Source organism: Desmodus rotundus, chromosome 4 (genome assembly GCF_022682495.2).
Source record: "Desmodus rotundus isolate HL8 chromosome 4, HLdesRot8A.1, whole genome shotgun sequence".
In the NCBI taxonomy this organism is placed as follows: Eukaryota; Metazoa; Chordata; class Mammalia; order Chiroptera; family Phyllostomidae; genus Desmodus; species Desmodus rotundus.
Genome location: NC_071390.1, coordinates 145586201 through 145600149, shown reverse-complemented (window position 1 = coordinate 145600149; position 13949 = coordinate 145586201). Strand labels below are relative to the sequence as shown.

The window sequence follows — 13949 nt, the reverse complement described above, 5'->3', positions numbered from 1 at the left end:
TACTGCAATAGTTCAAGCAAGACTGATAATGGCTTGTTCTAGGCTTATGGAGGGGGTAAGAATGATCAGGTTCCAGTCATACTTGGCAGATGGAACTGAAATAGTTTGTTGATGGATTGGATGTGGGTGTAAAGAAAAGGAGTCATGACCATCTCTAAGGTTTTTGGCTTAAACGACTAGAAGAATGGGGCCACCATTTGAGATGGGGAAGATCTGCAGGAGAGCATTTTCTTTGAGGGGGGGGAGGATTTTGGTTTTGGTTATGCTAAATTTACTTATTAGATATCCAACAGGAGGTATTGAATAGGTAGTTGGATATGTAAGTCCTGATCTAGGCTAGAGATTTCAGTTCAGGAATTTTAAGTAAATAGATGGTACTTAGTCATGAGAGCACATGTTGATAAAGTGAGGGACTGGGACACTCGGATGCTGAGAGGTCAGTGGAATGAAGAAAAATCAGCAAAGGAAAATGAGAAAGGGGAGCCAGGGTGGTAGGAGGCAAAGCAAGAGAAGTCCTGTCCTGGAGGAAAACGGAAAAAAAAATTAAAGAAAAATATGTAAAGAAAAAATGTTAAATGCTGGTAGGGCATGATAAGGATTGAAAACAGATAATGGCATATGGCAAATAGAGGTCACTGGTGGCCTTGGCAAGGGGCTCAAGAGAGATTGGGAAGGAAGATGTGGAAGAGGTTGGGTCATTCTCACGGGTTATTAGCACACTACATCCATGCACATGTAGGACACACACACAATGTAGTGCACTATATCCATGCACACATAGGACACATACACAGTGTAGCACACTACATCCATGCACACGTAAGACATATATACAATGTAGTGCACGACATCCATGCACATGTAAGACATATATACAATGTACTGCACTACATCCATGCACATGTAATACATATATACAATGTAGTGCACTACATCCATGTACATGTAGGACATATACGCAGTGTAGTGCACTACATCCATGCACACGTAGGACATGTGCACAGTGTAGTGTACTACATCCATGCACACGTAGGACATATGCACAGTGTGGTGCACTACATCCATGCACACATAGGACACACACACAATGTAGCACACTACATCCATGCACACGTAGGACACATACACAATGGAATATTACTCGTCCATAAAAAAGAAATCTTACCATTTGTGACAGTATGGATAGACCTAGAGGGTATTATGCTAAGTGAAATAAGTCAGTCAGAGAAAGGCAAATAGCAAATGATTTTACTTATATGTGGAATCTAAAGAATAAAATAAATGAACAAAATTGAAACAGAGAAGAGACTGATGGTTGCCAGATGGGAGGGCTTAGGGGGATTTGGTCAAAAAGGTAAAGGGATTAAAAAGTACAAATAGGATATAAAGTAGAGCATAGGAATATAGTCAATAATATTGTAATAACCATGTGTGATGCCAGGTGGGTACTGGAAATATCGGAGGGAACACTTTGTAAAGTATGAGATTGAGCACCGTGCTGTACACATGAAACTAACCCAAAATAATATTGAATGTGAAGTGTAATTGAAAAATTAATAAAAATACAACTTCAGGAAGGTCTTCAGGGTACCTTGAGTTCAGTGGATGCCTGACAGGAAAGGCCTTCAGGTGGTACCTATGGGGAGGATCTGGGGTAACTGACTTGAATTCTCATATCTGTTTATCTCATTTCTGGTATAAGAATCTTGGGATCAACTCTCTGCTAGGTACATCACACACATTATCTTTAATTCTAAGGACAGCTTGGTAAAAACTTAGCTTTTCTCATCCTCAGTCTGCAGGTGGGAAAACTGTAGTTGATATGACCAGGGAGAAGTGGATGGGGGTTCAAAGCCAGGTCAGGAGCACTCAGATCTTATACTTTCCCCATTGTATCCCTGTGTCTCTTTTCTGCTGACGCTTCTGTCACGATTTTCCCAGCCCTGAACTGAAGCACTCTTGTTCTATTTTCTTTCCCCCTTTCCCTGTCCATCCTCCCTATATCTTCTTGTCCTAATTAAAACTTGGCTATGCCTTAAATACCCCACATGACTCTTTATTGTTCAACAGAGACCCTACCAAATGCCATCTTAGGAGGAGATGAGGAGACATTAGTTCTCCTGTTGCTCTCTAATGAATAAAGTGGCCACCACTTTTATTCATTATGAGACACTGAACGCAACATGGCTGTTGTCCCTGATACATAGGTTGCAGGTTCGATCCCTGGTCAGGGAGTGTGAAGAAAGCAACCAATTGATGTTTCTCTCACACATCAATGTCTCTCCCCTTCTCCCCTCCTCTCTCCAAAATCAATTAAACATATTCTCAGGTGAGGATTAAAAAAATTAAACTCAAGAAGGTCCATGTTCAAATGCTGGCTCCATCATTTATTATCTAGGTGAGTATATGCAATCGCTAAAATTTGTAGACTTAGCCTCCTCATCTATAAAATGGGGTAATAATAGTAAATGCCTCAGAAGATTGCAGTGAGAATTAAATGAGATACTAGCCTAGTGCTTAGCATAAAGTAAGCCCTTAATCAATGCTAACTTCTAGCATCCTTATTCTAGTGAACACTATCTACACATCCATAGACACCAGAAGACCAAGTAGTACTTCAGGGATGTAATCTTTGACAGTGTGTGTGCGTCTGCTGGGGAGGAGGGCGAGAACATACTGGGGAGGAAGCAGACTGGGTTGGGTTGTTAAGATGGGGAGCGGGTAAGCAAGTGGGAAAGCAATTTGAGCAGGGAGTGAAATAGCTTGGATTTTAGTTCACTAACTCATTGTGTGACTTTGAGCAAGTCACTCAATTGTTCTGGCACTAGGTGTCCTCCTACATAGAACTCTGTGGTTAGGATGGACCATCTCTAGGCATGTTACAGCTCTTGATCCCAAGATGAAAGAATGCATCTTCTTTCAGGTACAAGGGGAAGAAATCATAGTTGAGGGAGATTCTAGAAAAGCAAATAATGATGGTAATAGCCATTTTTATGGACCACCTCCCCTATGCTTCATCTGGTGTTAAGTGCTTCACATATATCATTTCATTCATTTCTGTGACAACATGGTGAGGCTGTTATTAGTAAATCCTTGTGCAGATGTGGAAATGGAAGTTTAGAGAAGTCTCGTAACATAAACAAGGTCACTCAACCACTCAGTGGCAGAATTGGGATCCAAATTTGTGAGTGCCTGATTCTAAAACCTCTTCTCTTAACCACTACCTCACACTGCACAAGAGACAGGTAAGGGGACCCGAGTATCCTAGGCTAGTCGGATGTTCATTTAGGACTTTGGAAAAACAGCTTTTCATAGCCTGTTATTGACATCATTTCTCATACCACATTTCCATCTTATTATGTCCCCTCAATTTCAAAACTTCATGAAAAATTTCTGGAGAAAGAAAAAAATTCCCAAGGTATCAATAGTAAGCAAGCTACAAACAGTTTGTTCCTTGATGTGAAAGTCAGTGGCAAAATGAAAAATCCAATCCAAATTACATATTTCTATATAATCTTTCTCCCAAATATTTTTGGCCTGTCATTACTGATTCTGAGAAATTACAGAGCATGATTGAGAAACTAATATAAGTGATTAAAATTATATTGGGTAGAGCTTAACCATAGTTTTGAATATGGTTTATTGCTTAAAATTAATATGACCATAAATTTATCATCTTCTCTGAGGCACTTTTAAAGGGAGGGGGTGCCATGAATGATCACACCAAGAAAACAGGTACAAACTGGGATTGTTCTAGAAAAACTGGGATGTCATTAACTACCATAATATTTATGGTTTTACTTTTAGACAACATATCAACCATAAAAGAGCAATATTCAGTAATGCTTTCTCATTAAATGTCATACATAAAATGAAAGAGTTTTAGGAATGGAATTGTGAGTATAAAATTGAAAATGCTGAACTTAATGTGAAGTTTATTACCTTTCATCAGCCTTAAAACATTGATTCTGGAGTTCTCTCTGTTGTCTTTGTCCTCTTAAACTAGGGTTATGTTCCTTTGGTCCAGAACGAGAGGGCAAAAATTCCTTATAATAGAAATCTTCCAAATCTAATAATTTCCCCTGACTGCAAATGAACACATAAACACATCAGAGTATCAATCAAATTTTCTATTCACTTAAACTTACAGGACATTTGCTTTCTTCTTTTCAAGTATTTACTGTCATTTAGAGTAACACACACATGTCAATAAAATAGGAGTTGTCTTGAAATGTACAAAAATAGCACATACCATAAATTAAAAATAAAAGCAAAACACTGGTCTCTTACCTTGAAGAGAACATTAGCTGCTGGAGGGGCTTTTCCTGGTTCTGTCACGTTCAACGTGGCACAACACGGGTAGTTACCAGAGAGCCGGTAATTACAATGTTCCAGTTTGGCTAGTCTAGGTCAGAGTTCACAACAGACCCTTGGGCCACTTCACTTACTAACACACAGCATTTTCCACTTTTACCAATCATCAGTACATTGATGTACATGATGTATGTGTGATCGTACCCTGCTTCCTTCACAGACAACCTTCTGTCTCCCCCTACCCGCTGGTCTCCAGAGGATTATTTTTTGTGCTAGATGTGAACTCCTGCACATGACGTGCACACAGCCTGTGCTCTCAGACACTGTGACTCTGGGATTACTTGGACTACAGTCTGACACCTGTGGTGCGCAGTATCTGCAGAGTGATGGGACTCCAGATGAGGTCACCAGGGACAGGTTTGGGCAACTCTCAGATGTCATGGTGCTACTAGGGAAAAGAGCTTGACGAGCTCCAGATGCCAGTTTATAAATGAGCTTTCAGGATGCCATCGATTCACAAGTTAGGAACTCTGTCTGCTCATGCGTAACAGAAGAACCCTCAACTGTTATTAGCATTGTCTGGAAATTAGTTGATTGAAATAGTAAAGTATTGTGCAGCTGAAATATTATAGGAAAAGGGGAACAGTATGTATTATACTGTGCCACACCTACAGGTGACACAAACCTTATTTTCCTAACAAAACCATAAAAGTTGATATTTAGCATGTCTTGTCTCCAAGGACAAAAAGCAAAAAGGAGCTTGGGGAAAGGAAGTTCATGGATATGGGCCTGTTCAAATTGCCCAATCAAACCACATCAATGAACCCAAACCAAACCAAACCAAAATAAAACAAAACCGAATTCTGTATTGGGACAGTATAACTCATTCAAAGTGATTTGAATTTTTAATGTACACTTTGCACTGTGCTAGCTCAATGTATTTCCAGTACACAAGATCTCAGACTACAGGCAGATTCTTGTAACATAATGCATTGAGAGCACACTACCTTCCAACTCTGTCCACATAAAATTGGTGATTATTAATCTAATGTGAACATATAGATTTATATTTTCATTTGATAATTTATTGAAATTCAGAAAAAATAATTACCTATCTTTCCTTGGTCTTCGTTTTTCTTCTTGGATTGACTTCTAAAGGGAATGGAATAATTTTTAAAATCAATAAATATTATGATCTTAACATAATGTGATTGGTATATTACTATAATTTTAATATATATACATACATTTGTTCCTATAAAGCTAACTTAGAAATAAACAAGCATACACAATGTTTTTAAGATCTGAATAAATATAATTTATGCAGATTTTAGTAATTATGAATTTGTGATTATTTTTACCAGACTGGACTGACATTAATCTTTGCATTCCACTAAAAAAAAGAGTTTACCACAGTGACCACTATACACAAAATTACATAAGGTCTGTCTACCTACTAATGGGGGAAAAAGTCAGAATTTCTGGAAAATCCATCTCTCTTCAGAAATGCAGTTGTGATTTAGGCAGATAATGAGGCTGCTGTGATGTCTGGTTTCTATGTCACCCTTGTCTGCAGGGAAAGCAGGTGGTAGAGGGTGAGGGCAGCTGCAACCATTTACAAAAGAATGAAATTGATGTCACTAACCTATAGGAGCCCATTTATGGCACAAAAGTAGCAGCACAGATGATACATATGTTCATTTGCAAAATGTTTTCATAGATGAGAACTTTATGTAGCAAGGCACAAGTTAGAGCACTTAAGTATGCATATGATTAGATACATTTTAATCAATAGTTTAATACGAAGAACAGAATGGTACTTTACCTTACATACAAAGCAGTATTATCTCTGGTATCGCAACACTAGTAATGTGTTCCCCTGTGTGCTAGCTCAATATATTTGAGCTCATATATTCACATGTTAGAAGAGCATATATGTCTGTCAGGATGAAGGAACAAATGCCACACTCACCTTGAACAAGCTGAAGATATTATAATTGTGGAAACCCTAATGCAGATATCAAGTACACCATAAAAGTACAAGATAATAAAAATGGTAATTAATAATGGTTTGTAAGTGTTGAGGGTTTTCCCAGTATTTTTAGACACACAACCATTTTCCCTCATGATTTATCATTCATAATACACTGAAATGTTGGCTGAGTCAAACAGTTCTCAGTTTCTTTAATACCTGTTGGTTGTTATTTTAGTGGGTGGACTGGATGAGGCAGAAGTGAATGTTTAAATGCATCAAGTCTGGGAGTGGACCATTCAGAAAACAACAATGCAAGGAGCAGGACACCAATTACACTCCTATCCTCCTTCCCATTTCCTATTGCTTCACATTCTTGACCCACTGCCCCAGGCTAGGAGGCACTCACAAATAATTATATTACCAGCATAGGTACATGACCCCTAGTGGTCCAGGTAATGATCCCTGGGACCAGGGTGGTGTTTGCTGTGGTTGCTGTTGTTGTTTTAATATGATAGAGGTCCTGTCTTCTTGATCCACTGCCGGGAAAAAAGTCTGTTTTGTTCTTGAGAACAATTTTCTACAATCCAAAATTATGCTGAAATGATGGCACGATGTCGAGAGGCAGAGATCCCCTTTCTACAACCAAGAATCAATCAAATAACATTCTGCCCTTGAATTCTCAAGCTGGCCAGGGTCCCTTTTAATTCTGGATCAGCCTTTCTCCCTGGGATATAGCCTTTCTATATCAGACTTTATATAGCATATATATAAAGATGGTTCTAAGTCACAGGAATTCTTAGAAGAGGAAATATTGTCCAGGTTTTATTTCACTCTTTCCTGTGCTAGAATATTCGAATAAAATGTAATTCAACGATACATTTTTCCAAAAAATTACTTCAGATGGTTTATAATAGAAGTAATTATACACTCAAGGCAATAAAACAGAAGTTGTAAATAAGAAAGAGGGCAAAAGCGACGTGTTAAGATGAGCCTCCCATTTGTCTCCCCGTTTTCTCACTGCTGAGTCCAGAAGGGAAGCATGAGACGGAATTGTTTCTCACAGAGAAGGAAGCGTAGTGTGTGTCATGGGAGAGGATTTAAATAAATCTTAACCCACAGGACTTTATATCAGGGGCATTTATTGCTAAGACGAACAATGTTTTCAATTATAGTTTTGAAATTACAAATTACACACTTGAAATTTGAAATGAAAATAAAGAAGCAAATGTCCTATGGCAGTTTCTTAAGGAACAAGAGTAAAGAAGAGAGAAAGACAAGGAGACAAAGGTGACTCCAGGCAGAGAGAGTTCTGGGAGGGTGTTTCTAGAGGAGGCCTTGAAAGACCCAAGGTCTAAGCTCATAGGACTTTGAAGACTCAGCTGCATCACCGCTCCCTTCCCTCTTACCTGATACAAAGAAACATTTTATAACAAAAGTTTAAATTTCACATACACTGTATCATGGTAGATACAGTCTTACATTCATTTTGGAAATACACCAACATTTCATTTATTTAGAGGTCTTTGCAAGGGTGAAGAAAGTAGCCAAAACATGGGGAAAAAATATATCTTGTAACAGCCATACTACCTACTGCAGCCAGGGGAGGTACTGGAGAAAATAATAAACTGGAAGGCCTTTGAAGTGATGTGTTCAGTTACGCTTTTTGAGGAAACTGTTGGTTTCGCGGATGGCCGCCCAGCTTCTGAGTGATAGAGCAGCCCCCACACGGTCACGGCAGGGTGTGTGTGCCCAGTGAATGTTCTCCCCTCCAGGGGCATGCTTCTCAGGCTCAGCCTACTCTTACTTTGGACACAACTATAGCGTCATTTCCCAGATGTAAGAGGTTAAGAGCATCAAATCATAGAAGAGAGCTGGTATTGACATTAAGGCAGTCAGAATGACCATAGTAAGTGACATCCAAGGAGAAACGAAAGCCATAAAAATAGGTAAAACACCTGGAAGCACAGGTGTCCCTGAAGAGCAGGCTCAGGGACGTCATTTGCACAGCTCGGCAGCCCGCAGAGTGCGCCTTACATAGGGCAGAGGTGTGTTGTTTACCCAACAGTCTTCTCTCTACCAGTGACCCATGAGCTCCAGCAGCAGAGGCGCTGTCACAGCGAGCAAAGTCCTTGCCTTCAGAGAGCTTATAGTCTACAGGGGACAGTCAGACAGGAAGCAAACAGAGGAATACATATTTGTAAATGCCCTGAAAAAAATTAAGCAGGGCCAGGGGGCTGCAGAGAGACGGGGTGCTGCCTTAGACACGGGGTTAGGGAGCCTCGCTGAGAAGCATAGATCTGAAGAAAGTACACTTTTGCTCACTACAGTGAGCCTGGGTCATCAAGAAAAGGTTTAAAGTGTGTAGTATAATATATTTTAGAAAGATTTTCATGAAAGCCACTTAAAATTACAGTGTTTTGGTGGGTAAAAGGAGTGGGGACCCATCATTTCTGTAAATTTCACTTATGTGTAGCACCCCGGACCCAGGTAGGGGAAAGATAAATATGAACACGTGGTCTGTTTTCACTCATAATAACAGACTACTTTTCTATGCTGTATTTTTCACTGGAGCCAAAGATTTAAAGACTCAAGTTATAAAAAGGATTCCAGTCACTAATAACTTAAGGTATATTAAAACACTTGATATTCATTAAAAAATTAATAGTTCAATGAGAATGTAAGATTTTGGGGAGGGGCTCATTTGTTAGGCTCACATTCTGCTCCAGTCTCACTGACTGGTTGGTTGTTAGTCATAAACATTCCTCCTTATTTCTCATGTCAAGAATGGTATCTGTTGTTGAAGCCACAGCAGCCAATTGTCATTCCAGTGGCAATTAATAAATGTTACTGAGCATCAATAACTACTTATATTCAAGGTTAATAGGAAGTGGTTGGTGCTTTCTAATCTTATTCTCTGCTGCTTGGCCTTGGAAATAGTCTGGGCTTTATGTCGAGGGAATTGCTGAGCTGTAAATGGATTAGCAAGGGAGGAACATGATCAAATTGATGTTTTAGAGAAATTTTCTAGTACAGGCTTGAGAGGCTGAGATTACAAGCACTTGGGTGGGGCCTGAAGCATCCCAGTGAAGAACAATGATGGTCTGAAATAAGGCAGTGAGGTTAGAAGAAGGAGAGGAATGGGAGACAGCCTTTGCTGGTAGAAGCCACACTCTAGAGGGAATGGTTAGATGTCAGGTATGAGAGGCCAGGTCCAGGATGACACCAGGTGTTCGCTTAGGTAACCAAGTGGATGATGTTGGCATTCGGAGTACAGGAACAGGAGAGGAAGGGCAGGCTGGCAGAGGTGATGCAATGAGCCCGCATGCTGCCTGCTGCGAGTGAGGGACCTCAGTACAGTTAAGGACCCTGACAGCTAAGAATTGTCTTGTCTGTGTCTGAGTCCTGACCTGTGATATGGGAATGCCCCCTTAGGGGCTGTTTCTAGGGTTAGATACCACAGTGCAGGTGAACATACCTCGTTCCAGGCCTAGAATTTAAAAGGGAAGTGAGCATAACAGACATAACTAATTGCAGATAAAACATGAAATGAATGACTTGGAAAAGAAATGGAAATAAAGAAAGACTGAAAAACAACTTTATGAATGAGAAAACATTTTTAAACTATTGATCAAATTAAGAAATTAATTATTTTTATAGTATAGTGATTGTAGAAATCTTTAAGAAAACAACACTCTTTGTTTTTTTTATGAGATCCATGCTGAAATATTTATAAGTGAAAAGATATGATGCCTAGTATTTGCTTCAAAATCATCCAGTGAGGCTGGAGGTAAATGGATAGAGGAAATACGATTTGTTGATAATCGAGGAAGATAGTGATGGATATGAGTTCATTCCACTATTCTACTTTTGTAGGTGCTCAACTTTTCCGTAATAAAAGTCTTCCTTAAGAAAGAAAAAAAGTAAAAGGCGCTCAATAATTGTCTTTTTTTCCTCTTCCCTTCTACTTTCACCATATCTCACCCACTCACATCAGCTCCCTCTCTGGAGAGCTCCTGCTATGACACAATTCTCTTTCTGGGTTAATATTTGCATCTCAGTTCAGATGAATGGACCAGCAGAGAAACTGCTGGAAGGACATGGGGTTGCAGGACTGTGAGAGAGACCTGGATGGTGAGGAAGAGAGGCCCAGGACAGCCAAGTGCCCAGATCCTCAGCCAAGGCAGAGACAGGAAAGCAGAAACTGAGGGGCATCTCCCTTTTACAGACTCCTCCCTTTGGATAGGCCTAGTGTGGCCACAGTTTTGTGAATGCTGTGGACCCCATCTGACAATAAGAGCGAGCCACTTACATGTAGTAGATAATAGTATGTGCAGTCTTCAGGGTTATTTAATGTTTTGGGTTTCCGGGGCCGTCTTGGAGGTCTCAATATTTTTGGTTCCTCTCCTTTAGAGATACCTACAAGAAAGGTGATTATAAACAAGTATTCAATTACAAGGACTATCATCAAGCAATGTCTTTCTTTTGGGGTAGATAAAATATACACAAACCAGTGGGGCTAGAGCTTGGAGAAAGAGGCAATACCTTTGTTTCCCCAAATGACCCTTATCATATTCCTCCTCATGTGCTTCCTTCCAGTTGCCTGGGGGTCTAGGACTCTGAGAGGTGAGGGGGAGAACAGAAGGGGAAGAAGAGAAATGCATAGCTTGGTGATGTGGAATAGGGCACTGCAGTTCAGTGGGCAGATGGGTAGAGGAGGTAAAGGTGCTAAAAAATCTTTTATAAAGGCTATTATGTGCATAGCATCTTCTTTCTGTCCCCTTCTCTCCCTCTGCTGTCCGCCTTACACACCCACCTGCCCAGCCAAGCACTGCCTGATCTTCCCTTTAAAGCGCCATCTCAGGTAATGGCCCAAACAAGGAGACTGCTCACATGCAGGCTTGACTCTTTTCTAAAAGCGGAATCTAACCTTTTGCCAACACTTAGAACCTCATGCTATTGGGATTTTCAGACCTGACTTTAAAAATCTTGACCAAGAAAGAAGAACGTTTGTCGTATTTTCCCCCCTTTCCGTCAATATAGCTCAATATGGCCAGGTTCTCAAAGCTGTAGCGATATCATCAGAGTGTGCTTGGTTGTTAGTGATCATTACAAGTGACTTTCCATTCCCAGAGCTAACAGGCCTCTCATAGAGTATTTCTGTCTATTTCCCCTGATTCTTGACACCCCCCCTGCTGACTGCATTTGTGCAGGAACGGCTGCTTGACAGATATATGAGGGTGGAAAAGGGATCTGGGTGCCTACTGGAGAACAGCCTATGTTTGACAGACACTTGAGCGTACATTTCTTAGCTGAACTTTAAGGCTAGTAACAGATCCTTATTGTGTATAAAAAAGGGGCAGTAATGACCCCTAATTCTCAGATGTAGAATACGCAGAGCAACTGAATTGCTCCAAGCCAAAACTATTCAAATCAAGTCAAACAGAATCAAATCAAAGAATATTTAATACTATGTGGAGACAATTGTGACTGGCAGTGTAGAGCAGCTTCAATCAAGATGGAGGGGACACATTGATGTCTAACTGTCTAGTCCCCTGTCCAACCCACAAGGTGAACATTCCTAGTCTAATGTCATCTAGCTCATTCATTTCAAAATTCATGGGGAATTGCTGGATGACGAAGATACATCAACTAGCTGGGAGAGGTGTAACATGCAGAACAATGCCAATCAGAGAAAACAATGAAGGTCATACATTACCACCCTTTTTTGAATAAAAAGAAAATGAGGTCTTTGTTAACAAGAGCATGTTAAACAGAGATCAGTAATAGAGTAATTACTAATTAGGAGTGAAAGCACTTTTCCAACCAGTCCCTGGAAGTTTATCTTCCCTTTTCTCCCTTTGCCTTCTTCTCTGCAGAAATAGACAGTGGAAGGAATTTAAATATCCCGTCTTAAGACTGTCACAGGCCAAGGAGAAATGGTAAAACCTGAATCATTGCCACCACCACAAACGGTGTATTTTAAAATTATCTTCATTCTCTTTGTTTACCATCTGCCCCAGGTCTGTTCAATAAACAGCTTCCATGGGCTCTTGCAGTTTTATCATCTTAAAATGTATTGGTTGTATTCACTTATATTACTTATCTGAATCTGAATGGAAAGAAATATAAAAATATAGTATCAAGTTGTTATGTTTTTAGAAACATGAAAGTGACCTGTGACTAAATTTTAACTTGGCTGTTAATATTATTTAAAGTCTGAATTAAAATATCAGAACATTACTATTGTAACAAAAATTAATTAAATAGAAAATAGCAAAGAATTTGAATAAACACGAAGAGAGTGAAAAACAAGTCATATTCTGGGAATAAAAAAGTCTTGCTCTTGTATCTATTTTCTCATCAAATTTTCCCTATTCAATTTGATGCCTATTACTAAGACTCTTTGAAGCTGCCTTCTAGAAGGTCAAGGGTGGTCACTTTATTGACAAATCAGAGGCCCCTTATCTGTCCTTGTTATCTCTGACTTCTTCATCATCTACATTATCGACCACTCCTTGCCCTCATGGCTGAGGATGAGGTTTCCGAGGGCAGACACCGTTTCTTATTTATCTTTGTGCTCCTGGCACTTGAGGCCATGCTGGACACACAGCAAATGCTGAAGAGAAGTTTGCTGGATGAGTAAATAATCCCTTTGCCATCTGGATGGAATGAAGCCCCTCTCAGCTCCTTGCACCTTCCGCAGTGAACTCCACATTGACGACTCCCTAGTGCATACCTCAGGTTTGACCCTCGCAGCCCCCCAGAGGTCCGTCCTGAGTGCTTACTGGACATTCCCATCTCAAACTCTCAGACTCAAAGGGACCAGCAGTGGCCTTTCTTCTCCACCTAGAGTTCTCTTACCACAGACTGACTCACTGGCACCGTTATTTCTGTCCCCCGGGTTCAAAATACTAATGTCACCTTGTCTATTCTCTCCTCTTCATTTCCTATAATAGGCAGCCATCAACTTCTGTCAATACTGAAGTGGTATCTCAGGAAGGAAAATATGGTTTTCATTAGCAAGAAATTTCATTTTTCAAAAAAATGTGTGAAGCTTCCTTTTCCTTCTTTATTAAGCCTAAATGTCTAAATCTAGATTACTTACAATCAGCAGTTTCAACTTTTATCTTCCACTTTCCCCCCAAATTAACTATCTCCCCCGATTAGCCTAGTTACCTCACAGGAACCCCGGCACAGCATGGTTATAGCTATGACTTGGTTTATTCTTATCTTTTCACAGCGGGGCTTTCTATTGCCTCACTGAAATCTTAAGCATCCTTCATGTCTGTCTCCAGGCCCATCTCTTCCCTGAAGCATTCACTGACTGTCCACTGATTTCTCTCTGATGTGTACACCAGTGGTACTTACAGGCTGCACAAATCACTTGAAATGAGTTATGCGCTGGATTATGTTTCCTCAACATTCATATGTTGAAATCCTAAGCTCCAGTACCAAAAAATATGACCACATTTAGAGAAAGGGTCTTTAAAGTGAAGTCATATGAGTGGGCTCTGACCCAGTAAGACTGGAGTTCTTTTAAGAGAAGGAGATTAGGACAGAGCACACACAGAAGGAAGCCAATGTGAAGACACAGGGAGAAGATTGCCATCTACAAGCGAAGATGGAAGGTCTCAGAAGAAACCAACCTTGCCAATACCTT

General features: G+C 40.1%; 1 protein-coding gene across 1 annotated transcript in view; it reads right to left on the bottom strand.

Moving 5' to 3' along the window:
- The window catches only part of MYO3A (myosin IIIA), a 211290-nt gene that overhangs the window by 1797 nt on the left and 195544 nt on the right, over nt 1–13949 (bottom strand). The window contains exons 32-34 of the mRNA XM_024575935.3: nt 10599–10705; nt 5426–5466; nt 3943–4086 (exon numbers count right to left, since the gene is read on the bottom strand). Coding sequence (XP_024431703.2) covers nt 3943–4086; nt 5426–5466; nt 10599–10705 — 292 coding nt within the window. The remainder of the gene's footprint in view (nt 1–3942; nt 4087–5425; nt 5467–10598; nt 10706–13949) is intronic.